The 27,659-nt window shown below is 43.1% G+C and overlaps 1 protein-coding gene and 1 long non-coding RNA gene across 4 annotated transcripts in view; one reads left to right on the top strand and one right to left on the bottom strand.

The window, feature by feature from the left end:
- Window positions 1-16,085, top strand: part of EFEMP1 (EGF containing fibulin extracellular matrix protein 1) — a 45,648-nt gene extending 29,563 nt beyond the window's left edge. For both annotated transcript variants that reach the window (XM_065835044.2, XM_071805639.1), the window contains exons 5-11: window positions 3,552-3,674; window positions 7,111-7,230; window positions 9,535-9,654; window positions 11,068-11,187; window positions 12,584-12,707; window positions 12,842-13,037; window positions 14,847-16,085. In XM_065835044.2, the coding sequence (XP_065691116.1) occupies window positions 3,552-3,674; window positions 7,111-7,230; window positions 9,535-9,654; window positions 11,068-11,187; window positions 12,584-12,707; window positions 12,842-13,037; window positions 14,847-15,005 (962 nt within the window). In that variant the 3' untranslated portion in view covers window positions 15,006-16,085. The remainder of the gene's footprint in view (window positions 1-3,551; window positions 3,675-7,110; window positions 7,231-9,534; window positions 9,655-11,067; window positions 11,188-12,583; window positions 12,708-12,841; window positions 13,038-14,846) is intronic.
- The window catches only part of LOC136100178 (uncharacterized), a 62,395-nt gene that overhangs the window by 27,491 nt on the left and 7,245 nt on the right, over window positions 1-27,659 (bottom strand). The gene's annotated exons all lie outside the window — the stretch shown is intronic.

The raw sequence follows: 27,659 nt of genomic DNA, 5'->3' as shown, positions 1-27,659 counted from the left end.
ACATGACAAACATCTGTCACATGTTTGTTCTCTCACCCTCTCCCCAGAGAGACAAGTGTGTGCAGTGGAGTGTCTTGTTTTAATTTTTTTAATTGTTATAAATACACATGCACGTAACACACATTATTAAACATTCGTGCTAGAGAGGGAAGGTCAGACAAATGTATCTTGCTCTTAGGATTCGAGCTGGTGCGCTGGGTGATGTTCCTGCAGGAGTGTGTCACAGCCCAGCCCCAGCTTGCTGTCCCCACGGATGCCACATCCCTCTGGGCAGGGCTGGCTGTAATAGTCAGGAACCAAAAGTTTGGATTCCCAATATCCTAATTTACCGGTCACACTTAAGTCCGGGGATTTTGTCAAGAAAGATCAAATGGAATGAGATGGCAGGACTTAAGGAAAATCACAGGCTTTGCATAACCACCCTCTCATCCTAATATCACTGCGCCCGATACAGACCAACAGCAGGAATTGATGCAGCTTCCAGGTCATTGCCACAGAACCAGAGGGCACCGTGCGAGTTACAATAAACAAGCTAGTCATCTAATGGATTGGAAAAGTTTGATTTAAACAGGAAAAATAAATTCTTAGAATAAGGGAATGAAGACCCAGGAGTTACTGATTTCCATACAGAAGGGGCATAACTGAGAAAACAAGCTGGAAGCTTCGGATCAGTCAGACCCCAAACAATTGCAGACAGTCTACCCAGTCAAGAGCCGCGAACACGTAAGTGGGAGTCCCAGATCAATATTGGCACCGCCAGTGTAAGATTATGCTAGGTTATATGAGAGAAGCACATACGTGTGTGTATTAGTAGATAACTACCCCTCTGGCACCCGAGAAAAGTGGAGCTGATGTGCCTCATCCCGAGGAGACCTCCAGCATCGACGTTGCTCCTTCCTGCAACTTCCACTCCTCTAGCGCTCCAGTAACTCTCAGGACAGTTAGAAAAAAGAATGTTTCTCTAATGGAGGATGATTCAGGTCACATTGAGTGCCAAGAAGCTGAAGACTTCGGTCTGGGCCTCACTCACCAAAGGCACAGATAGAGAGATCTGTGCAGCGGCATCACATTGCAAAATCCACCAGTGCTGCTTTCCGCACTCCACGAGGGCTGGGCTGCTTCTGGTATCACACCAATACAATTCACATTTGGCACCACTTTCTGCACTGAAATCTTCCCCTCACTTCATCGCCCTTGTATCAGTCACAACAGCAGACATAGCTGTAATTATTGCAATACTAGAGATTGCAGAACTGAATGTTGCAGCACGGAAACCTTTCTAGCTGCCTGTTGTTCTTCTCCCACAATGTCTTCCTTGAAGCACTTAAACATGATCTTCGGGCCATCAGCCTTCCTCTTGCTTGCCTAGGGACTCGCATCTCGACAAAAGCCATCCAGGAAAACCAGCTGAAACAGCAAAAAGCACCATGAGGACGCAGTGACACCACTGACGGAGCTCTCCTCAAGTCCACCCACAGTACGCCACATACCAAGATGCATTTTCATGCTGTGTAGCAGCCAGACAGGACATGCAGTCACAGTTAATATGCAAGCCAGGTTGGGATCCCAACTGCAGTAAGCTTAGGAAAGCTCTGAAGGACTCCTTGAAACAAGTCTCAAGAAAAAGTTGTTCTTCTAAACACAGATCTTGTGTGGCCACAACGTCAAATCCTCCAAGAGTTTCTAAGAGAGAAGGCAGCTAGCAGTCAAACACTACTTCTGAATAATTGTTCTTTTTTCAAACTGAACCTACCATTGGGAAAAATCAAAGACCCTGAGTGCATAAGTCAGTCCAATCTGCTTCATTTTAGTTGGAGTAGCTGCTTATTCCATAGAAATTAAGCTAAACAGAAATCAAGCCATGGATACAAATGGCATTTTAACTAATCCATCTAAAAAGGTAACTCATGTCAAGGTTACTCATGTATGAAGTTCCTAAGGAGCAAATAAAGCCTTTGTTCCAGTTTACTCTGCAAGGAAAAGGCCTTGAGCTGCATGAGAACTAGAGCCATCTTTCCAGCTTTTGTAGAAAGCAGCAGTGCACGCGAAGCCGGGCGAAGTCTCTGCAAGACTCGCTGTGAGCTGGGCCGTGCTCTGGCTCCAGCGGTTCACGATGTGTCGGGTTGGTACGAGCCGGCCAGCTCCGGTCCCCAAAAGCCTTTACACCTGAGAATGTGCTTTTCAGCCGCGAGGACAGAGCGACGCCGTCAGCATGTCCTGCACCGACACAGCAGCCTCGGGGCCGACACTGTGCAGGAATGCAAAGAGCAGCCTCACGTCAAAGGACTGGTTTTTAGCCTGTCAGATAAAGAGAAGATGGATGTAAAATATTTGGACGTTTGGGGAAAGGGCAAACATTGAGAATTAATTCAAACTGTTGATGGTTTATTTTTTTCTTGAATCTTGTGGTCGAAATTGTTTTCATTTGCTATGAGAAAGAATCCATCATTTTTTCCAAAGCACCACCCAGAATCTGCCACTGGTGATGTTCTAACGTCCCCAGTGCCTATACAAATAGAGAGGTCAGCTGAGATTTGTAAACTAGAGATCATAAGTTTTAAGGAATTTGTTTATTCAGCCTCGAGTCTCCAAATTGTGTACAACGCCAAAATTAAAAAGCCCTTTCACTGTACTGTGTCAGGTTACAATTAAAAGCTCTCCAGCATTTTGGATGTTCAGATGAGAAAGCAAATTGTAATTCCATTTTAAGCAACCTATTTGTCAGCACATGCAGTTTAATTATAATTAAGTACCTCCAGCAGTTATAATGAATAGGCAAAAATCAAAATGTTTGGTTTATACTTGTATAAACTTGCATTTAGTGCGAACTAAAAGCTGCCTGAATTACCCTGAAGAGTATCGGTCTAGTCTTTGCATTTTTAGCTGTGCTGTTCAAATCCAAGCATACAGAAACTGTTTCTGTGGCTTTAACAGACTGACCAAATTAGGGGAATTTCCATGGGAATGACAAGAGGCAGATCTCGTCCTGATGGGAGGGCCACCACCGACCACGTTCCAAGTCCCTGTTCACAGGAACCGTGCAAAAGTGATCACCAGAGGCTTCCTAGTGGTAGCAAAACATGTTTCTAACTCATCTCCTTCTTCAGAGAGGGCTGAACTATGTTTGCTGAAATATGTTTGCTGAAATCTTCCAGAGCCATTCAGCATGAAACAACCAACCAGCATGGAGGGAAGAGAAGTCAAATTATTAAAATATGATAAAAATATGATAAAGTTTCAAGAAGGTTACAGAAATATCTAGTGATAAGCACAAAACATTAATGGTATTTAACAAATAAAGTATCTGTTGAAAATAACCATATCTGAAAATATTTCCAAGTGCAATATATCAGAATTAAAAGCTATGAGAGATCTGATAACATTTTATGTCCTGCAAACAAAATAAGCATTGAGGTGGCATCTTTGGAGTATATGGACTTTGCTGCCTTTACCTATAGGTGGCTTGAAGATGGGAAAAGCATTTAAATGGGCTACATATTTAAGCAAACTTTATGACTAATACTACATTTGCTTTTTTTGTTTTAATAAAGATATAGATGAATGTGCAACTGGAGCCCATAATTGTAGAGCAGACCAAGTATGTGTGAATTTAAGAGGGTCCTTCAGCTGCCAGTGCCCTCCAGGCTATCAGAAACGGGGGGACCAATGCGTGGGTAAGTGCCACTCTAGACTATTTTCTTTCATTATCAGTTGCAATCTTTGTATTGATTATAAAGTGTATAGGTATGTGTACCGTAAAATAGCTGTATCACTTTGAAATGCAAAGGAATAATCACTTCATCACAATAATTAATCGCTAAACCATGGAACTAAAAACTGGTTTATGTATAATCAACACTTGGAGTTGAACTTCACAAGATTAATTTTCCTAATAGTTACCATTGTGTTTACTGTTTGTGTTGGGGTGTTGCCCAATGTCCCGGATCCAGTCATACATCTACTGTAGCAGCAAACTACAGCGTGTCTTTCCACTGACCTCAGCGAGAGCCGACCCAGAGCCGCAGGACAAAGCTCTGCCTTCACGCAGCCCTAAGCCCGGCTCTGCAGAGCCCCCCTGCACGCCCTGCTTCAGTTCTCAGTTTTACGAGCACAAATGAGGGAGATGGAAACTCTGAATGCAGGTATACGAGATTTGCAATGTACAAACCGCCACACTTTCTACTTTGTGCCAAGATAAACTATCAGCACCCTTGGGACCTATACAAGTAAAGCATTAAATTAAATCCAAGTGCAGTGTAAACGCTGCATCTTTCCTGCTCCATCCTCACTGGGGGCGTTACGCAGAAGTGCCATTTCTCTGTTCCTGCAGCCCTCCTCCTGCCTTTATTTAACACCTCGTCAATCAGGATTTCAACGGATGAATTGCTTTTATAGGCACTCCAGCCTTAAGCCTTAGCTTTGTCAGAGATAATAAAAACTACTATGAAACAAGAGAATCAAATATACACATCATGAGCTGGTGGTGTAAGGGGTGGTCTTGAGTAAGACACACGATGGGTTTTATGCAGCGTGGGAGAGAAGTGTTTGGCATTAGGGATCTGTTTAAGAATTTTTGTCATTTTTAATCTCTCGCAAAAGCCTTGCAAAGGCGATCGGTAGTCGGCGCCTACCGAGAGCTGCAGGAAGGAAACTGGGGCTATTTGGGTGCACATCTAGACTGCCTCACATTTCTGGGCATGGCTTGCTCTTCAGGGTGCTGAGCCAAGGCTGTAGAAATCAACCCAAAACTTCTTCCCTCTTTCCCAAAAGATGTTGATCAGGCCCTGGACTGACAAGTGAATATAAACACAGATGTATTTGCTGTTTTTCAGTTCTCTGTGCAAGAGTAGGCTGAGTCATTTGGAATGTAGGTAGAATAGTTTTGACAGGTCATTGATTTATTTTTTTAAAATCTAGATTTGGTTTTAGAGCAGGCAAAGTATATGTGCAATAGCACTCAGTGTCAGGACCTATGGTACTACCTGAAAGCCTTGCAGGACACATTTACAGCACTCAAAAGAAAAGCAGCAGAAGGAAACACCCTTATATCTACATGGGAATACATTTAAGCCCCTAAATCTCTACGTGAACATGTCTGGAAAGTGAAGTTTCCCCTCTCCTATTTAGGTCAAAACCAAGAATAACACCTGTGTTACATATTACACACTGACCTAAATTATAAGTACATCCCTACACTTCGTACTGTCAGCATTTCAGAATAAAGCCCGTCTTTGGGGATTTTGTAACCACTTAGCCAGAAAATGTTCTTGGGGCCAGATCTTGATAGAGTTCTCCATATGGGCGGAAATGTTTCGCAAATTTGAAAGAAATTTTTCCAGACTATTTTGGCTTCAAGGTAGAGGGAGAAAAGGACTCATTTCTAACAATTGATTGATTTAAATCTAAAGTCACTCATCATTTCTGTCTTTTTTTGAGATTTTTTTTTTAAATTTGCTTGCTCACATGTTGTAAAATTAGTCGTTCCAGAACAAAAGAGACTGCAGATAGAATGAATTGTTTTCCAGCATCACTTCAAACAGAAAATTTGGCCGAATTATTTAGATGATGCTTAGCCCTGAGATTTGCGCGGGGCTGATGTGCCTAATCCCGCAAGGAAAACTCCCACTGAATTAGAGTCAGATCCTGGAAGCATTTCTGTGCATAAATGCGGTGCCTACACAAAGCTAGGTCTATATTGTATAATCAGGTCTTTAAACAGCAATTTGTAAGAGCTTAGTCCTGGAAAAGATCTGCTGTGTCTCCTGATTTATTCCATTTCTACTTCTGAATTTCTCTCTGCAAAAAAAGAGTTCCAGCAGCAATCGCTACCGTACGGATAGCCAGGAATTTTCCAGCGTAAGCCTTTTCATTCAGAACCGTCCAAAACACTCCACTTCTAAGTTCAGCCCCAAACAGTGACTGCAGATTTGACAAAGAAAGGGTTAACTTCTCAAGATTATTTTTTCGCTTGATATTAAAACAAACACTTTTCCTCATTATTTAAAAAAAAAAAAAAGAAGCCTTGGCCTCTTTTTAAACACATCTACGGTGGAAACAGCTGGAGGTAGGAAACTCAAGATCTGGCATGGATATGGGAAGTGCCTTTCTTTGTTCCAGTGAAAACTGGTCTTATTTGTGTGAGCGCTGAGCCTTTGAAATCTCACTTTGTGTACGCGTACATGACACGGCACGGATTTCTCCTGAAGACATTTGCTGCACATACATGCACAACCAGTACTGTGGCATAATACAAAAGAAATGTTTTTCAGACAGAGGTAGTATCTCCTCCAGAATGAAAGAAAACCTTTTAAAATGCAGGGAGGTAACAGAAGGGGCTGCGGCACATTTTGTGTGGTTCGCAGGTGCAAAGCTTGCTCCGATGCACAGGAGGAATGCCGAAACTTGGAACGGCGCAGCCTGCTCCACCTGCAAACAGGGGCCAGGCTGCACGGAGAGTTAATCCTGCCCGGGACAGCACCAGCTTCAGCCAGGCCGAGCAGGGCAGGAGGTGCCAGTGCTGCTGCATGGCAAGGGCTGCAGGAGAGAAGGGCAGTGACAGCAGCCCCACGACCCCCAGCCGCTTGCGGGGGGTCCCTGCAGAAGCACAGCCACCTGTTTGCACGCCCATTAATCATCTGTCCTCATTGTACTTACACAGAAAATTTGGACTCTTCCTAACGGAGCTGAAAAGATGTAGTGTATGCTAAGCGCGCCTCGTGCTAGTTTTTGGGAAAAAAGAGCTACAAGCTTCGTTCGCTGCATCGGTCGGCGTTATGTCTGCATCATGAGTAATCTTGACGGAAAAGCAGAACAAAACATTCTTGGTCTTACCTGTGCAAAATAACACAGCTAAGCAGTGTGTGGAACTGAATAAAAAATAATTTCTGAACGTCTAGTGATCTCAGAGGCTGGGAGGCAATCAGCATGAAACAGATTTGTACAGAAGTTAAATAGTATTCCCATTAATATCCAGTACGTAGCTCACATCACCTTTTCTCCCCCCTGCATTTAATCATGTGCAATTAACTTCACAGTTTCTTTGGACACAAGACAGCAAGAGTGCGCTGCCGTGATTCCGTTTGAACTAATTTGTGTGTTTTGCCAACTCAGACGTGGACGAATGCACGCTGCCCCCGTACTGCCACCACCGCTGCGTCAACACGCCCGGCTCCTACTACTGCCAGTGCAACGCGGGCTTCCAGCTGGCATCCAACAACCACACCTGCGTAGGTAAGAACCTCCGCAGGGACTCGCACACAAGCACACCCCATGGAGAGACTCATGGCTTGCCACAGCTGAAATTGCAGTGTCTTCATCCCAACCTAAAGGGAATAAATACCAGCTAAGGAGTTGTAACAGGTGCTACAGTGAGCGGCTCTCTTGCAAGCGATCTGAAGTGCGGGAGGGTTAGGGGAAACCTGTCATTGCCTGGGTGCAGCAGGTTTCTGAAGAGCTTCTAGTTTGGCAGCTGGAACCCTGGAGGTTTATATTGATTATTTAATCTTAGATTTAATTATTCTTTCTGTTCTGGTGGATCGCTTTGCATTGTCATTGGCTTTCATGCTATTATTCCCAGTTCATGCAACACAAAGGCTGGAACCGGGAACCGGGGGAAGCAAGAGTGTTCCTCTGCAGTTCAGTGTAATTATCCTCAGTGCATGATAAACTTAGTGATGAAAGTATCTAAGAGTGTCACATTTTAATATCCAGAAAATAATATTAAAAATGAGAATGAGGACCACTAAGGAAGAGTGAACTTTCAGAAGTGATTCTCCCTTCAACAAGTAAAACACTAAGGAGTCCTTGCAGCAAAACATAGAGACTGCTGTTAAACTTGAAATCATAGGCTCTGTTCTAGAGGAATTGGATAGATAACTGCTGAAGTGCAGAGAGAACAGCCATAAAAGGTTGATTATGGAGATGGCCAGAAGTACTTTATGGATATAATGTATATAATCTATATTTTATACATATTTTTAAATATATACAAATCAATCTGGGTTTTCCAGCTTCTCCCCCCTCGAAACATCGCCATATCTTCTCACATACCCTGGCACACTGCATAACACCCAAGTGAGGGAGGAATTTCCTGTTTTCCACCAAAGGATAGGGTAAAAAATCGCACATGGGCACAACATAACCACGTGATGAGCTGTTGCTTATTTGACCCTTTCCAGAGCTCAAATGCAAGGTATATTTTTTCAGTTATGCTCACAAATCCGTGTGGCAGGTCCAGGTTTGCCAGGTGCTTCACCCTCCCCTGATTGCTGGCGTCCCGGCCTGGACAGCCACACTCCCACCAGGAAAGGTGACGGAAATCTTCAGAGGAAAATGCGTAACTGAACGGTCGCTGCCTCCAGACAGACTCTCACATCTGCAGGAGTCATCTGGCACAAGTGCTACTTGACAGCTGTACCGCTTGCATTTGTGTTACAACTTTTGCATATATTGAAAGTGGGTCAATACTTCTTGGAAGGCAAACAAAGAGAATTATGGCTTTGGCTAGCTTATTTCTTCCTTCTGGTAGCATTGTCATGATGTACAGTCTTTGCGCTCTTGCCAGAAATCGACTAAAAGGAGGAAGAAAAAAACCTTTGTAATCAGTTTTCCCCTATTACCATTCATTTTCAGAACTATGAGGTCCATCATGTATAAAATTAACAGCCTCCTCATTGGTTTATTTTTTGTGAATGCCTGATCTTCATCATCTTTGTCAGTTTTTAGTTGTATCTGTAAATGTCTGAGTGCCGCTGACATTTATAAGCATTTGCAAAAGCCATGAACTCAGGATTTTTTTTCCAAACGCAGCGCAGTACAAATGGTTATATCTGTTAAAGACATACGAATGGACAACATACAGGGGATTAATACAAGGAAAAATACACTAAAATTTACAGAGTGAGCAGCAGCCAGTCAACAGCCCATGAAAAACAAGCGTTACAGATTCCAGAGGTGATTGCAATTAAATAAACTGCCCATTAAAGATTGCTTCTCTTCTCATACTGCGGCGTTCTCACATATGTTCTTAGGATGGGCACATCATGGAAAAAAATCTACATACCTTCCCCCAATATGGTCTAGGCCTTAGAGCATTGCAAAACTCCACTGGCCTCAAAGGCTCATGTTATAATTGTAATGGAATTTAAAGAACAAATCTTAATGGTAATAAATAGCTCAAATAAATCTTAACCGCTGCATGCTGAGAGGTCTTATCAGTATGTGTTCCTTATATCAATTATTTATAGAGACTTGGCATTTCATACCTGAAAAAAGATGCTGGAATGTGGAGTTTAATAGCCACACTAAACATTTTTGGAAGAATTCATCACACATTAGAATAACTCTCATTCCTGGAAAAAACACTCTCTACATGGAGTGTAAAGCACAGATCTGACGTTGGTCCAAGACTGCAGATCTATATTGATATAGTCAACTGAGCTTCTGCTAAGCAATAGACCCAGACTAAGGACTAATCCACTTAATCAGTCTAACTACCAGCTACACAAGATAAAGATCAGTAATTTTTCCTTTCAGACATAAATGAATGTGATGCCAATAACCCGTGTGCACAACAGTGTTACAATATCCTGGGTTCTTTCATCTGCCAGTGCAATCCAGGATTTGAGTTAAGCAGCGACAGAATCAACTGTGAAGGTAAGAAAGTTTCTTTGTCGTGGATGAGCAATTTTGTTAAAAAACTATTTTACCAGAGGTCTTTCTGTGAACTAAGGGATACCATTCAAGTGGAGCCACGCCGTGGGTGCAATTAGTAGCCAAAACCCTTAAGACGTTGATTTTTAATATTGCAAATGTGTTTGCTAATGCAGACCTTAGTAGGTGCAGCTGCATTCAGGTACGTGCAGATATGGGTGTCTCTCTCTAACAGTAAGTGCAAAACAGGGCAGACATCACTGCAGTTCGGATCGCAGCTGGGAAGAATAAGGCTTCTGAATACTTGCCTCACAAACTCACTCGAATTGTGTGTGGTCTAACACTGATGACCATTAAATGGATTGGAAAGGAAAGCAAACCAAAAAAACAAGTGCAATTTTGTGTGTTGTTGGGCTCCTCTGAAAGCAAAACCTCAACATTTTGGACTGGAAGGAAGTGACAATTGTGCTTTTGAGGTGCTCTTGTCTACACAAACAGCTCCACTCCTGATGATCAGACAATCACCACTTTATTTGCCCTGCCAGAGTCTCCACGGGGGGCCTCTAATCTCCTTTTGGACACCCGATGATCTCACCCCTAAACCCATGTCCTTCCTACCAGCCTTGCAGCCAAAGAGCTCGTTTTGGTTCACCACTGCCCTCCTCCCCGAGCCAGCAGAGCTCTTACAGACGCTCCCTCTCCAGCTTCCTTCAGCTGCTCCTACTCGCGAGCAAACGGAACAGGGAGCAGCAAATCTGCAGCAAATCCGCAGCCTCCCAGGACACCCCTGATCCCAAACCAAGAACGGGGCTCAGGCCTCGGAGGGAGCAGGAGGGAGTTCTGCTCTTTTCTGAAAATATTCCTTAGCTTTGATAGGTTTCCCTTAATTTCCAGTTAATGGCACGTACTGATAAATTCTGTTTCACGCCGCACTTCCTGGCAAGGGACTGATAGTTGCACAAGAAGAAAAAAGCAAAAGAGAATGGGACACACTTATTTGAAGACCAAACGGAGAACTTCCTTCCCAAAGAGCAGCTCCATTAGCACAGGGCACAAGTACAAAGGCGATATTTTTGCCTTCCTAACTAATCTCACATCTGCGTGTTTTGTGAAAGTAATCACATTTTGGAATACTACAGCATCAATTCTTTCGGGAGTTATTTTCCCAAGCCCATTCTGAAATCTAATTCAGCTTCTGCTTTCTCAAATCCAAAAAATCCTCTTTTTGCAAGATAAAAGACAAGTAGAACCAGCCCTTTTGTTTGCAGCTTCAAGGCCTTAAGCAGTACATTTCAGATTTCTGATAACTTACTCCTTAGACAGAATTCATTTTCTCCCTGTCAGAACTCACATTTAGCTATTATATTTAGTTCTGATGTTAAACCACAGTCACTTTAAGCTCTTTTGCTCATGCAGACACGGATGAATGCAGAACCTCAAGCTATATATGTCAGTATCAGTGTGTCAACGAACCAGGGAAGTTCTCGTGTGTGTGCCCTGAAGGATACCAGGTTGTAGGAGGCAGAACGTGTCAAGGTAAGTGCCCTCATCTCAATATCCCAGCATTAATAACACCATTTAGAGTGCTTGCTATCTAAATGTTTATCTTTAATTACATTATGTTTCATGTTAGCAAAAGATATGTTGATAAAGCATTTGATGATTAATTGCCTATCTTCTATTAATTCTTTGTATTTGAATCCTTCAGCTCAAACTCTAAATCCTTCAGATTCCTAGAACAAAATTTCAGTTTTTGCAACCAAGTACAACTTGTCTTGGATGTCCAGGCAATGAGTAACTTTTGGAGATAAGTATCTCTGGAATAAAAATCAGGCCATTTGTTCCAGACACTGAACATGGCTTTATAGCATCTTTTATTGATGGAGGTCCCTAAATCCAGGCAGAGTAGAAATGAAAGATCTGTTTCTTCTGATAACAGGAGAAAAATGCAAGACTTGAGCAGCTTATATCATTTGTGTTTAGAAAATAAACATTCTGGTCAAGTGTCACCAAATGCCAGGGTTTTACAGTTTGTGTTTTTCTCTTCAGTGGTGCTAAATGTCTCTTTACATCTTCTTACAGAATACTGCACAACATCATATTAAGAGCAAGAACCATGGCTTCTGTAATACAGAACCCAGTTTAACAGTCATCATTTTTAGAAATAAATAGGTGTAACTAATTGCCTTCCCTTAAGGATAGCATTCTGAACATTTTGGGGTAGGCAGTTTGACCAGCTAAGGATCTGTTTGTGCCTTCCCAGAGATTATATGTGAATAAACTCTTCCTGTGACTATTTTGGGAGACTGTATAGGTAGACAGTAGTTGGGTGCTGGCACTGACAGTATAACAGAGCATTAATACAGTGCAAGTCTGACAGTCCCCACCTCTATTCATGGTTATTTTCCCAGAGAAAATAAAGAAGAAAGCGCTACTTTGCACAAAAATAAACCAATTTTCATTATTTCTTTCAAAGCTATTTTAGTTTAAGCGTCACCTTTAATTAAGCCTTTTAGTTAGGCGATGAAACACAGGCAATTAAAAACGAGAACCTGCGAAGGGCAGAAAAATCACAATTCTCTCTCAAAAGTCTTTCCTCTGTCTACAAGATACCTTCTACTACACACTCATTCTTTACTAATTAGGAGCTTTACAGTATGGCTACGGTTGCATTACGGATAGTATGATTAATGTGTTCCTTCAGTCAACTAAGAAAAGTCTTCAGGCTTAATTACCACTTGATAAACAAGTTTATTCCATTTCTGCACCAAGAAATCCTTTATAGCCAGGCCGAAGAAGAAGCAGCTAGAGAAGAACATGGAAACCTGTTGGGTTTCAACAAACAGGTGGCTTTTTTTGGTTGTTGTTTTGAAGACATTGTGTCTTTGTAGCAAATATCTGCTTTGACACACTCCCTGTTCCTTCCTCCTAGATATAAATGAGTGCGAGACCACTAATGAATGCCGAGAGGATGAAATTTGCTGGAATTACCACGGAGGATTTCGTTGTTACCCGAGAAATCCTTGTCAAGAGCCCTATGTCCTTACATCTGAGAAGTAAGAGAAATAGTAGTGTTTTGGGGTTTTTTTATTTAGGATCATCCTCAGCAAGGAAAATGATCAAATAGAACAGAAAGCAAATACCGTGTTTGTTTGCAACCATGATGGTTCCATCCATTTTTGTTTTGCAGCCGCTGCGTCTGCCCCGTGTCCAACGCCATCTGCCGAGAGCTGCCTTACTCTGTGGTGCACAAGTACATGAGCATCCGCTCCGACAGAACGGTGCCCTCCGACATCTTCCAGATTCAGGCAACCACTATTTACCCTAATACCATCAACACATTCCGGATCAAGTCTGGAAACGAGAACGGAGAGTTTTACCTGAGAGTGAGTATTGAAGCACTGGTGCCACCAAGGCCTTGGAGTCCCTTGCCATCACAAACCCAGTGAATCACAGCATCCCAGAGTTTATCAACTTTGTGATGTTTCCTTCCTAAATGTGCTTTGGCTTCCAGATTTTAAAGAGCCTTTTACTTTTCTGCCTGAAAACTCTATCTGTTTATTTTAAATGACTACACCACTAATAACCATCAGGAATGTTTAGCGATCCTGTGACACCCATGTCAAGTTCAAATGAGATGCCTCTATCCTTTTCGCTCTCTGTCCCAACACTCCATGTATATGTATGAATATTTAGGAGAAGATTCTTGTACAATTACTTTAAATTTCTAATTTTTTGGAAAAAAAAAGTAAATAAATCAAAAATAGCTTGGGATCGGGCACTGATTGCTAAAGCCCTCAGTTCAGGCCAACTTAAAGGTTTTGTGTTGAGACAAACGTAAGCCTTTCTTTTCCCATTTCAGCAAACCACGAACGCTAAAAGGACTTAGGATAGCGGTATTTCCTGTTGGTATCACGCATTCAAGTACATAAACATGAATGAAAGTGTCTATAACACCTGTTCAAGATTTTTTTAAGAAATCTGATTTTCTTGGACACTTTAATTACAAATTCCTGGGAAATCCTTTTTGCTTTGTGTGTGGCTTTACACTCAGTAAAACAGAATCAGTACAAAAAGCTTCAATCAGAAATATATTAATTGGAAGGGTTTTGTCTTCAAGTCTGAAGATGAGGGGGTTTGATAGTACACCCAAAACGTGTACCAAAAAGTGGCATTGCCTGTTAACACCATGTTTCCCCAAGATGGGAACACGGAACTGCTCATCTGTATCTCACTTGTGCTGGTGTAACCCAGAATCCAGTGCTTTTCCCTGCATTTATTACACATTGAAAGCCCACACCTACCCCCAAAGTACGAACAGTTATTTGCTTAAAAAAAGAACAAGCTCACTCCAGCTCTAGTTTGGGTCAGAGCCCCGTCTGGCCTTCGGACTGGCCTTTTTTAGACTAACAATCCCAATCTTCTGTTGCCACCACCAAGAAGTCGCAGGCCTTAAATAAGGAAGCCCGTGTTTATTCCTGCCAAGGGACAGCGGTAAACAGAGGCTTCCTCAGAAGTTACTCCTATTGTTTTAGTGAAGCTCCGAGCTGGGTCTCAGATACAGCAGATGGCTTGGATTCATCTGCATGGTGAGAAATTATTTGTAGTAGGTGAAGGGAGAGGTGCAGCTGAGCCTTTTATTGTTATCTGTAGATGGGGAGGCTGTTGTACAAACCAGCAGCGGAGCAGCACACGATGGGGATGGCAACAGGCATCCCAGCTGCAAAAATCCCCCGTGTTTACAAGGGGAGCACGACTTCTTCTGACACGTGAGCCACAAAACAGACTTCGTTTCCCTCCGCTGAGCAAGCTACATCACTGTTAAAGACATTAGTTCTCTCTTGGTTTATTTTTTCTTCGTATAGTTTAGAAGCTGATAGATGGGGATAAAAACAAAGACCATCCTGGGAGATATTAGCACTTTTCACATCCTTTAGGAGAGTCAGCATAACCAGGAACAGATTTTGCAGCGCAGTTTATTCCTCTGAGCCTCAGTCAGGTAAAGTTTTCCCCGCGGCAAAGCCAGGTGTGAGATTAGTCATGGCCACGTAAAAACGTTAAAATAATACTTGCATTGTGTATCTCTGCTGAGACAGGGCGTTTTTACAGCATAGTAACACACAAGCACTCTCTTGACACAACTAGGGAATGGGTTTAAGATTTGACCGACTGAAACGTTTTTGTTGTTCTTTCAGCAAACAAGCGCCGTAAGTGCGATGCTTGTGCTGGTGAAATCGCTATCGGGACCAAGAGAACACATCGTGGATCTGGAGATGCTCACAGTCAACAGCTTGAATTATCGTACAAGCTCGGTGTTGAGATTAACAATAATAGTGGGACCTTACGCATTTTAGTGGTTTGCAATAACCCTTCACTGGCACTTAAAGCAGCCAAAGAATATTATCTTAAAGAAAGCACTTACTATTTTATTTATAGATTTTGCTCTTTTTTTTTTTAAGATTTGTTTAGTAAGTTGATATCTTTACTCCACACATTACACCTGTAATTCAAAATTAGTAGATGTGTTCCATAGTATAACATGGGCATTGTCACTTTCTGTATAAAGATTTAAATCTTTTTTATTACCTTTCTTGGACTAGATACATACTACGTGCTCTTGTATGAGAACTGTATGTTCATACTATCCTGTAAAACCTCACACACCCTTCCTAGCCAAATAGGTCATGCAACTAAAAGGTGATCTTCCGCGTTGTTCTTACTTTAAATTCTAATGCAGCTACACTGACGATCTCAAAAAGAAAAAAAATGATATAGTATGAATGATACACAAAGTAACGGTTATGTGATAAGCTAAAATGTATTTCTTCTTTTTAACTACTTTGTAACAAAAGATAGCAGTCAATAAAAATCTATTTCTGTAGACATTTATGTGCTATACCAGTTGGTTTTCCTAATCTGGGTTGGAGGTAAAGCTACATTGTGAGAAACGTTTTGCATTGGGTTTTTATATGCAGATTGTGTTAACCATCCCGTGGAATAACATTCTGCTCTCTCCAGGAAAAATAGACCATAGGAGGAAAATTCTCCAACAATGAAAGAAACTCCAAATGGAAAATCACCACGCTGGGCACACGTGTCCGCGCTCACTCCTGAGAACACTGTTGGCAGTTACTGGTTAGAAGGCTACAGCATTTTCAGACAGAAGTTAACATGGTTTTTCTCCAGAAATATTATGTTTTATACTAAGAATTGAGTGCAGTTACGTATTAAGTTATATCATGTTTTCAGGCACTCGGTCCCTATTCCTGCTCTTACAACTCAGATGTATCATGTACAGTGTTCATAAAATTTATTTCAAATTCAAGAACTAATAACATCTTTTGTAATATGTAAAATCTTATTTCTTGTTTAAAATGTAGTCATTAATCCTTTGATGTACAAAATTTTTAATAAAGATCTCTTACCATAGTGTCCTTACTGTTTTTCGAGGTAATTTCTTGGCCACCTTGAGGGCTGAATTGTCCACTAGTGTGAGAGTCAAAGCCCCACCAAGTTCTGCAGAGTCAGAACGACCCAGATCTCAGTCCCTACAGTATTAGCTCATGGAGAACTGAAAACAGGGTTCCTTTGTAGAAGGACAAACCTACTACCAAGTTTTAGTTTTACTGACATTAACAAGAAAAAAAAAAGGAAAAAAAAAAACCCAAAATACACACATTGCTAGTTACCAGTTTACAGGAAGGAGCATCTTTTCTACTTGAAATCAATTTCGTACAGAAAATATTTGTGAATTAGTGCATACATTATAGACAAAAATATCCTCTTGTGGAGGATTCATGTTTATTTAGTATATCGATCACCCTCAGAACTTGGCATGCAGGGGTCTCACACGGCACAAGAGCTAAAACACGCTCCAGAGTACCGCTCAGAATAGGCCACAACCACTCTGCTTTAGGGTGACACATCCTCCGTGCTCAGACAAATTGCAGAGCAGGACCCCATTCCCCGATGTTCGTTCCTTCAGACAGTCATTTGTGGCTTTAAACAAATAGTTCATCTGCCAAGAGGGTCAGAGCGCGCGGTTGTGGCCCAGGCCAGCAGACAGCGCTGATTTTGGGCTGCGCTTCCTGCGCCTGGGGCCCCATAGCTGGGGGTCAGACCCCATGCAGCCGTCAGCCCCCTCTGTAGAGACGAGCTCACCAGAACAAGCCCGGTTGCTCTGTAGAGGGATTTAATTGGTGTTTTCCATGGTGCAAACCCTCTGATTATACAGAGTTGGGGTTGTAGGAAGCTCCATCCTCTCCCCAGAGGGATTCCTCCCCATTCATCATCATTACAAATCCTTTTACACTGCCTTTTAACTTCCGAAATCCTGTAATTCAGCACTGTCCATTCCAAGAAACAATTGATTTCATTGTTTTTTCTGCGTTTAAAATGGGCAGTTTTCTCTCGATAGATGCCCAGATGGGGCTCAAGTGGCTTTGCCTCCATCAGTCCTTGAACTTGCGAAGCACCAGCCTGATCCCTGCTGGGAATCCACAACTCAGCCCTGGGCATCCACAGGACACCAGGCTCTGCCCCAAGGATTCACTCTACATTCATGCTCTGCCAATATCTACACCGGGTTCATCACCAGCACTTTAAATCTTCCTTTTATATCTCCGCTTGTCTGACAACGACCCAAAATTGATCATCATATGTACAGAAAAACAACATCTCTATACTTCTGCAGCGGTGTGACCAGAGGCAGTTGCAGCTCACACGTGCCCGAGCCATATTCAGCCCACTCATCCCTCCACATCACATTGTGCTCACACACCTGGCTTAACCCATTTTGTTTTTGCTCAAACTGTCCTGCCAACCACCCCGTTCCCCATCTGTTTGCAATATTCAGGTGTGTATGAGCCACAATCCACAGCAGCCAAACCAAAGCTCATCACACAGCTCAGGAGTACGGATCCAGACACTTGCCATTATATTACTACAGGTTGGTTGAGACCGAAATTCAGTCACGGGCACTGCTCTGCACACACAACATGAATCATGGCGCTTTGATGGAAGCAGGAGCAGAAATAACAACAGCCCCTCCAAACCAAAACACGAGCAGAGCGAGCCAGGCACTACAGAATTTGGAAGGGGGTGGTTGGTGTTTTGGATAGGGGCGCGGTACATGATCGAGGATGAGGGTGTCCCAAAGAAGCCCATAATCAAAATCAAAACATGGTTCAGAGCCTGAAAAAGAAGAGCTTTTGTGCTTCGCACTATGCCAGAAAATCTGTGGGTTGTTAGAAGGGAAACCTGCAGGTTCATCCTTTTCTCTAGGAAAGCAGAACTTTGTGTGCTTCTTGCAAAGGATATGGAGCTGCAGCAAACATGCAACAGGAGTTCGAATAGCTACCTGGGTTAGAAGGGACACTGAAATCCCCAGAAATTATATGAGCACGAAGTGTTTGCTCAGCCTTCGCTGTAACCTACCAGCACGATCAATAACACACTCCAGGAAAGATTCTCATATAAATCTCTGTCACTGTTGGAGAAGAATCTAAATCAGGATCACATGCAAAGTTTAATATCTTTTCAAAAACACAAAACAGAAACAAGTAAAAAAAAAAAAATAGGATTTTGAGTAAACAGAACTTGACGAAATAGAAACGCAAGTTCATTCACTTCCCTGAGACCACCCGAATGCAGTGCAGTGGGATTATTTTGTTTGGAAGGCTCACAAATGCAAGTTTATTGTTGAATCCCGTTTCCATGACTGCAAAGCGTTGCTTATGTTTTGAATGATCATCCATGTTTCTAACTTTATAACTCTCCTATTAAAATATAGAACAGCTGCTGCCCCAGTCAGCTGTTCGGCATATGGAGCCCACCAGGGACAAAGCCCACTGTTAACACCAAGAATTATTTTTAACGCCCTCGCATTTCTAAACCTCACCATCATCTCAGCGAAATGGCACGTTTCCACACTCCCCAGCTGGGGGAACACCTGCGTAATGCAAAACTGAACCGCGCTGCATCTGCTACAAAAACCAATTTGATTTCATCTGGCCAGCAGAAAAAGTTATCAGCCCCAGTGAACAGCAACAGGGCAAAAAGTTCACTGTGGTTTGTAGCTGGAGAAAAGCAGATGTCTAGTTGAGATGTTTATACTGCAAACATTTCTGTATATATTAGGAGGAAAGAGAGCTGTTTAATAAAATGGAGCTAGCTTACAGTTGCCAAAGCAAATTTGAAGGACACTACAACAGCTTTTGTCATTTCTGCACGGGAAAAAATATAGTCCAATTTCATATCGATATAGATTATGTACATTCGAGGTTTGGTTTTTTTAAGTCAGCTATTTTAAAAGCCTCCTATTTATTGTGTGTATTTGCTCAGCAGAAAAAGTTGCAAACGTTGTGTCAGAAGAATATTATGAAACAGTATTAAAAGCTTCCCCAGACTTGTTCTCTGGTATGTCAGAGAACACCTTGGTGCTGGATTAGGGGCTGCGTGGCCAAGCCCCATGTCAGTGCTTCCTGCAGAGCAGAATTGGGCACTGCAGTGAGCTCCAGGCTCGGTTCACACACACAGTCACAGTGGGTCCGTCACACGCTGCTTCTGCTCTCGCTTCAGAGAAATTATTTCACTTTCTGATCCCCAATCCCAACAGTCCCAGAAGGGACCCCAGCACTCTGCATTGCTGCTCACCCCCAGAAAGATGTTGGAATAATTTCTATTTAATTTTAATATTTTTGCAATTTCTACATAACCACACAGCAGATATGTACTCAAACAAGGGAAACACTCCCACTAAATTGCTTCAGCTCATACCTTTGAAAATGAGGGGAAAAAAAAGGTGCAGCTCTCAGCTGAGCACTCCAGCAGCTCCTGCCCCGCAAACACACACTCTAGTGCACTTTATTGCACAGCTTTAATAAAACATTGATTTTCTTTTTCCTCCCTACCCCAGAAGACACCCCGTAAAGCCTCTGCAGTTATGATCTACTAAAACTCTGTGCAAAGGCGTGCACCATCCCCATCCATACACCCTAACAAGCACACAGAGAGGCTTTCAAATGTAGCAGCCTGCCAGCTGGGTTGACAAAAGTAACATATTTTATGCTGTTAAACTCAGAAACCACAATCATGAAAGTTACACAGGCACCTTGAGGTCTAAATCCTGCAGATGCCACTCCAGAAACATCTGAACCCGTGAGCACCTCCTCTTGAGGGTCACATTTTCTTCTTGCAGTTTGAGTGTTTCTGGAGTATGTATGTGCAATATATAGGAATGTTTCCTATACAGAACATATACAACAAACACCCAAGTGGGAAGTCAAAAGAGCAAAATTCTTGCAGGCGGCATGGAAACTAGGAAAACAAACAGATTTTGGAAGCTCAGAGTAAGGGCTGCAGAGGGGAAGCCAACATACCAAAACAGCAGGGTAAAAGGCATTATTAAAATCAATAAGTCATCCTCTGAGAAGCTGAAGTTGTATACGAATGAGGAAAATAGAAATGTTCCTGAGATCTGGAAGGTCACACACAAAAACAAACAAGGCAGGCCAAAGGAGCAACTTGCAAAAGCCCAGACCAGCAAATGGAGCCTCTTGCAATCACAGCAGAAGCAACGTCCCGGGGGGCTGGTGGGGCCACAGGGCGACCCGCACGAGAGGGGAACAAGGGAAGGAAAATAACGCAATGGCAGCAAAATGAAGTGAAAGTTCCTATCCTGTTCCTGGAGGAGGAATTTGGCAATACCACCCTGCCAGAGCTGTTCTTACAGGCACCATATCAAAGGACCTGCCTCAAATCTAGAAGGGGATAGAAGAGGGGAAACAGCAAAGTTTGGTAATGATATCCAATTGCTCAGGTAAAAGTGGGCATCCCCTGGACAATGGAGCCTTTCCCCCTCTAGGGAAGGCCTCCAAATAGTGAGAAAAAATGCCAAATAAAACCAAAGGAGGTAAATGTAAAGTGACGCACATGGGGTAAAAGCTATCCCAGCTTTATTTGAACAGTGAAGGTCCCTGAACGGACCACCACCTCTCAGAAGGATGGTGTCACGGTTATGACAGAGCTTTCATAGGGAACCACAGCTCCAGAAAGCAAATCCAGCATGGGGAATAGTTGGAGGTGGAACAGGGAACAAAGCTGAACGTTTACACAGTTGTATAAATCCACTGCATCTTGAACATGTAATGCAGTTTGGGTCCCATCTCCCTCTTACCTCTTCTTATGGCAGAATTAAAGCTCAGATCAGCCTGAAAAATTACTGCACAAATTGACAGAAAAGCCTCCCAAGACCCATTAAATATGTGGCTGTCCTGAGCAGGAGCTCTTCCCCAGCACCCATGGGCACAGGGGAAAACATTTGGAGTTGGCTATTAGCAGCTCTGAAGCTGTTACCCTGGCCAGAATCTCCACCATCAGCAGTATGTCACAATGTCTAATAAACCAAAAATCAAACCCAAAAGAAAAAGGAAGGAAGCCTGCACGGATCATTTTGATGCCACATCACAGGGGTGAATCAACCCTTGAAGTGATTCAAAGCCTGAGGCTAAAGTTTGCATTTGAAGCTTCCTCCTCCTGTAATGTACCAGGTTCCAGGTGGTTTTGCAACCCAGTTTGGTTTAAAGACTACCCCCAATATTTAGGAGGGCTGGTTTGCTTCACAGGAGCTTTAAAAACTGGCAAAGGTAGGCAGGCAGTGGAAAACGTGAAGCAACACGCCAAGCGCTCACTGCGAGGCCGGTGATTTTGTACTAAAAACCAAACCACCAGGATCAAAATAGTAACATGAAACTGTAATGGGGGTCTGAAAATTTCTGCCTTTGCTCTGGTATGCTGAAGAGGGAAGACCTAAATTATACAGTGAACATCTCCAGTAAAGTGCTCTCCTCTCCAACAACCCTTTTCCCCCCCGCTATATGGCCAAGGCGTTGCTGGCTGTTACAATTTCCATCACACCAGCTTGAAAGCTGCCCAGTTCCATCACAAGTAAATATTTTTCAGGAATATGTTTCTTTGCTTGATCTAAGATTTTTTCCTCCATTTCTGGAGCTGGCAAAAATTAAAAGGAAGCTGCAGTGATGTTGTTGTGAAGCTTCAATTTGTGCTTTGCAGAACGGTTGTTTGCACACCAGTGTAAAGAAAAGCTAGAAAGGCAACACATTCACATCATGGTAAAAATGAAAACAAAGCTCTCCTGAAAAATCATGCACACGTGTTACCTGTGTATGATAGATACATGCAGTGCTGCTACATAAAGAAACAAGGGTACCAACTGGTACCAACATCCCGCTCAAACCCACCTGCAAGGTACCAAGATCATTAAAACACATCTCTAAGTCAGTAGCTTGTTGGCACCACCTTCTAATTTAAAGTTAACAGTTAAGTTCTATTCATCTTGACATAATTTGATGCTTGTACCTCGGCCAAAACCCCCAAACCAGGCTATTTTCAAATGTGAAGTCCAGTAGTTTAGTATGTCTTTCTCTTCCCCATATTGTGGGAGATGGAATAAGCTCTAACCAGCTTGGGAAAAAAAAGAAAACAACACACACACACACACGCAAAACACATTTGTAAAATTTCCAGATTCTGACTTTAAGAATCTATTTGTTTCCAAGATATTCAGTCTGAGCACGGAGAGCTCAAGGCACATTTTGGAGGGGTTGGAGCACCCCCAGCCCAATCTTGAACCTGCCTCTCCCATTGGCTTTGGGCAGCATCCCGACACATCCTCCACCACAGCCTTCTCCTCTCCAAATTCAACCCTCCCACTGCTCTGACATTGCCGCAGGGCTATTTTCCATCTCTGGACAGTACAATAGTGCTTTGCCTTTGGGGCTACCCAAATTCACACACGCTCAAGCACTTGGGATCAAGGCTTTTGCTCTGATTGCTCTTGACCACCATCACCCAAGCTGAAAATACTGTGCTTCAGGGGGGAAAATACTATCTAGTTGTTCAGAAAGATCAGCTTGGCTCTGAAAATGCTTTCAGGCTGTGTGGGATATTTGGTGACAGAGGGGTACTTTCTCACACCCCAGGCCCCAAAACCCCCCTCATCAGCTATGCGACCTGGCGTATTTCAACAGCTGTCCTCAGCAGACACTTCCTGAGGTTGCCTGAAATCTCCAAAGGGATGTAAAATATTTGTAGTAATTCCCTCAACAAACCCAAGAGGCTTCCTTGAAGCAGAGTCCTCAACTCTGTTGACTTGTGTTTTTAAAAGGTAATATAAATTCCACTTACACTGGTTTGTTTTGATGTTGAAAATTGGTCTCCATAGACATGGTTGAAATCATGCCCTGAAGCGCTGAGGCCGGAGCCAACAACCACACAGCCCTTTCTCCAGGGCCAGGCCGAGGAGGTTTTAAAGGTGTAAATGCCATCCTGCCTGCCATAGCAGGACAGCGGGGGACACAGGGACACCAGGCAGGGACAGGGTGTCCCATGGGAGAGGGAGAAACCACAGTCGTGGCCACCCAGGCCCTGGGAGAAACCTGGGGGGCTGCCCCTCATGTCACCCCTGGCCCAAAGCCCCATCCCACTGCTCACACATTTCCTTCGCCAGGCAGAGACCAGGGGGCAAAAAGCCCCACAGAGCCCATAGGAAGCCTAAAAAATATATTTTATTGTTGTATTTTAAAACCTCATTGCCCTGCAGAAGCACCTTTGAAGGCTGACACGCAGCTAGGGCTGCAGTGGTGTTTGCCAAGCAGAAACAGCAATAAAAAGAAATAAGAGCGAGACAAACAGGGGGAATATATGGAGAAACGACAAGTAGAGGTTTTTATATGGAAATTTATATCGAGGGTAACATTCCTGTCTAACACAAGCACTTTAATACTTCCGGATGCAAGCCTCAAGCCAAAATCCAGTGAGGTCTGATGCTACGACAGTGTTTAAGCTCAGAGATGCTGAATGTTTTTGTAAGAGCTACAGGTTTTCTCAGGGCCAAAAATCATCCAGAAGAATAACAAAAAAGCTTTTAATTCTCTCCCAAATAACCCCACCGCAATGTCCCAGTACGAAGCAATCACAAAGCAGAAACAAGCCCTGAGGCACCAAACCGCCCAAGGTGATTTGAACATCGCGATGTACAGACCGCCACAAAACCTGATCGGGGGCAAAAAAAGAGACAAAAAGCAGGAGAAGACCTATATTTGAGAATGGATTATTTTCATTAAACGGCTTTTTTTTCCCTCTTCCAGCTCTAACACTGCTTCTGTGGTACCTGGGGGTGGTGGTACAGCCCTCCCAGCCACCGCAAAGCCCAGGCACATAGCAGCCATCGAGGATTTCCCTCAAAGGCTGGCTCGGTTTTGTACAAAGCGCAGGGTTGCTCTGCCGAGGGCAATATCGGGCTGAGATCAAACCGGGAGACGCGTTCCCCAGGTCAGCAGCGCAGCAAGCGTAAGCTCACACGAGCGATAAACTGTTCGGAACAACTTGTCCCGGAGAGGCTGCTGCTCCTCCACCGCTGCCAAGGCCCGTTTCTGCCGGTTTCTGCACTATGCCAATTCCTCCCATATAAGATTAAGCTGCCTTGAGGCAATTTCAACTTACACATCTGATATTTTGAGCATTTTCTATGCTCGGCAGCTCAGGAATCGTCACAGCCCATGTACTGCCACTTCCCCTTTTCACCTCATGTCACCCTCATAAAGACAGTTCGTTCCCATTTAAGTGCTCACACACCTTTCCTGGGACTTCAAAACACCAAAGGGATGACTCAAGGAAATAACATTTCACTGAAGAGCAGGGCTGAGCCACCAGTGCCATACAGCTCATCGCTGCAGGGGCATCCACCTGAGAGCAAAGCACATAGGACCTGTTTGCTTAGATACATCCACCACACCAAAGAATAGTTTCCCTTTTTTGAGGGTATTCTGGGTTTATTCAATCCCATAAGTTTATTACAAGTACCACTAAAATAGCCTATAAATAAACAAATGAGTTTTTTAGTCTAAAAGCTTAGTTTCAAGACCATCCTGGATGGCTCCAAGTTAAAAAGGCAGATATCAAATGAAAAAAAAAAAACAAAACCAACACCTCAATAATCTAAAAAGTCTCCAAATTCCTTATTTGTTTACTTATCCGACTACACATGAATAATTTCAGTCTAGCACAGACCTGTTCAGGTGCCAGATCTTGTTTGCATGTCTGCTCTGGGAAAGGCAAATGCACAGTTGAACTTGAATGCTATGCAAGTATCAGCCAGCTATTAGCGTTAATTGCTAAACAATTTTTCCAAAAATTAGATTAAATATAAAGCTCAATGTCTATGGCCGTTGCTGGTTACTGCTGTGAGGAAAACGGTTACACTAATACCCAATTGGTTGGGCTCAAATTATAAACCCAATTAAAGTGCTGCATTTACCTAGCCAGAACAGCAACTCTATTTTATGGAGGTGTGTTTCTGCATTAAATCCAATTTCTGTACATTTCTGTCTGCACCAACAATATGGACAGATCTAAAGGGACCCTTGTGTGCACAGTAACTGTGATCATTGTAATTCAGCTCACAAAAACACCAAAACAATTTTGCAGGTGCATCTCCAAAGCCACTGGCTAAATGATTCAGATGAAACCCCACTGTGTAACAAAATAAGTTATAAACAAGACTATGGAAAAGCAGGGGAGGAAAGAAACTTCCTGAGGGTTTGGCACTGTTCTTATTAGTGATGGCTGAATTCATTTTGCCTGATTTCCAGTGTAGTCAGATATTCAAATAAAACTCGAACACTGTCTGTTTACCATGATCCAGAGATAAAGATTGGACAGCAGAAATCATGGAGAGGGCAACGGTTCTACACGGATTTTGCCTATACAGTCGGTCTGTATCAGACCACACCTGGGATGTGTAAAGAAGGCTCTAACATGGGAAAAGTTTCCTCTAAATGCAAAAGCATTTAACTGAATCAGCATTGGACTGGTGGAAAGAATATATACTTACAAGGCAAAAAATTTTACAAGACAATTTTGCAACTGTAATCAATTCCTCCATGAAAAGAGTCCATGCTGAGGTCTCTGGACCAGCGAGGCAGGAAGCACTGGCTTTACAGCAACTGCTGACGAACAGTTTGCAAAATGCTGGCATGTCAACCTGCACTATAATCATACAGATCATTAGTTTACTCACTAACATCCCCAGTATCTTTATCATGAAATACAAAGTGCTCTTCCTTGCACTTGTGAAGCTCTCTGAAATCAAGACACCTGATGAAGTTTTTTTAGCAAGTTGGCAAATACAGGAACACTAAAAATCTACATTCAGGAATTCCGCTTAAGGAAATCAACGGAATGAAATATCCAATAAAAGCACAAAAATCTAAAGCAAACTTAATCGTGATAACTGAGTTTGATGTTATATGGCAAAGCTCATCACAACAAATTGCAACTGAAACTTTCCTCCACAGTATAATTTAGGGCAGGTTTCACTCCACCTCACTCAGACAACAGGAATGAGATGCACATTTTCATTTAGCACAGGGGGGAACAGGAGGGCTGTGGAAGTGTATCCATGATTAATTCAATTTGGAGGCACAGTTATGGCACGAGCATGTGCACCGATACTTCATTTTCCTTCTCTCACAAACATTTGTGCCCTTAATTTTGTAACCACGATTTGCACATTTCCCTGAACAAGAATAAATCCGTGCAAGCCTTTGCTCTAACACTTGCTCAGCATTGAAACAAAACCCCATCCCAGCCAAAACCAGCACAACTGGGCACACAGGCTGCCCCATCCCACCCTTCTGCCATCAGCAACACATGCAGGGGACACACAGGTAGGGTTCTGCCAGCCCCTGGTCCCCTTGAGCATTTTGGGATGGTAGCAAGTGTCCTGCCAGGACAAGCTCAGGCTGTTTGGTGCCATCACCAGCTGCCTGGTCACAGAAATCCCCTCCAGGAAGCATTAAGTATCAGCCAGTAAAGGCAGGTGCTGCACAGAGCCCCCCAGGGTGTCACAAATCCCCCCTTTGTGGTATTTTACCGCAGCCCCCAAAAGCGTATTCCCTCCTGCATGTAAAGCAAGGCACAGGAGCCACTAGTGCTCAGGGCCAGTCTTGGCCAGGGATCCCGCTGTGAGGGCCAACAATCCCCAAACCTTGCAGACTCAGCCAAGAAAATCTGTTTTATTCCAGCTCAGCCACTCAGGGTGAGAGGCTCACAACCTCAGAGAGGCTTTCAGTCCTTCCCAGGATCAAAAAAATCAGACCCGGCCACAACATTTTGTGGCATGGCAAGTCAAACCCCCTTTCCAAGCACAAAGCAGGGGGAAGAGAGGTTTTTCTTTGCATTGTTTATTTTCTGCATAACCTTTGAGGCGGTGTTTGCTGGTGCCCATCAGCATCTTGCCCTGTACCGCTGTCAGTGTAGAAACTGCTGTGCAAGCACAGCTGATCACATCCACTGTCAGGCAGGCGTGGTGGCCTCAGCACAGTCTACAGAAAGCAAAATAACTCAGAAAAAAGAGGCAAAACTAATGCAACTAACGTTTTAGAAAATGTTGATTATAGTGCATTTGAGAAACGTTTTTGCAGCTGGGCAATTAAAGCCCATGACACAACACACAAGGCAAGATTACAGAGGTAACCTGGATTTTCCACATTTCCTTTTGCACACTTGGCCACAAAAACCAAAGCTCCCAGTGTCACCCCTGCAGGGACACTCATGTGTGTGAGTGACGTGAGGGGGTTATGGTGACAGCCAGGCTGCAGACTGCACAACCCAGAGATGGGTCTGCATGGCATGAGCTTCTGATATAGCACGATAAAGTTTTCATTAGTACACTTTCACAACTACTCCTTCTCAAGTACAAGTATCAGACCAAAGCAGGTTCAGGAAAAAATAAGAGATTCCCAGACAACAGCTTGTTTGTCCATCATGGCAGGGGTAGAATTACATCTGTTTGAGGATTTAGCAAGTAGAAACTACCCAACAACTGCTTGGAATTGGAAAAAATAGGCACAACCCTAAACAGAAAAAAAAATCACTGAGAGATTAGGTAAACAAGAGTACGTGGCTAACATGATACACAGGATATT

This window comes from Patagioenas fasciata, chromosome 3 (genome assembly GCF_037038585.1).
Source record: "Patagioenas fasciata isolate bPatFas1 chromosome 3, bPatFas1.hap1, whole genome shotgun sequence".
Taxonomy (NCBI): domain Eukaryota; kingdom Metazoa; phylum Chordata; class Aves; order Columbiformes; family Columbidae; genus Patagioenas; species Patagioenas fasciata.
This window is presented reverse-complemented; position numbering and strand designations above follow the sequence as displayed.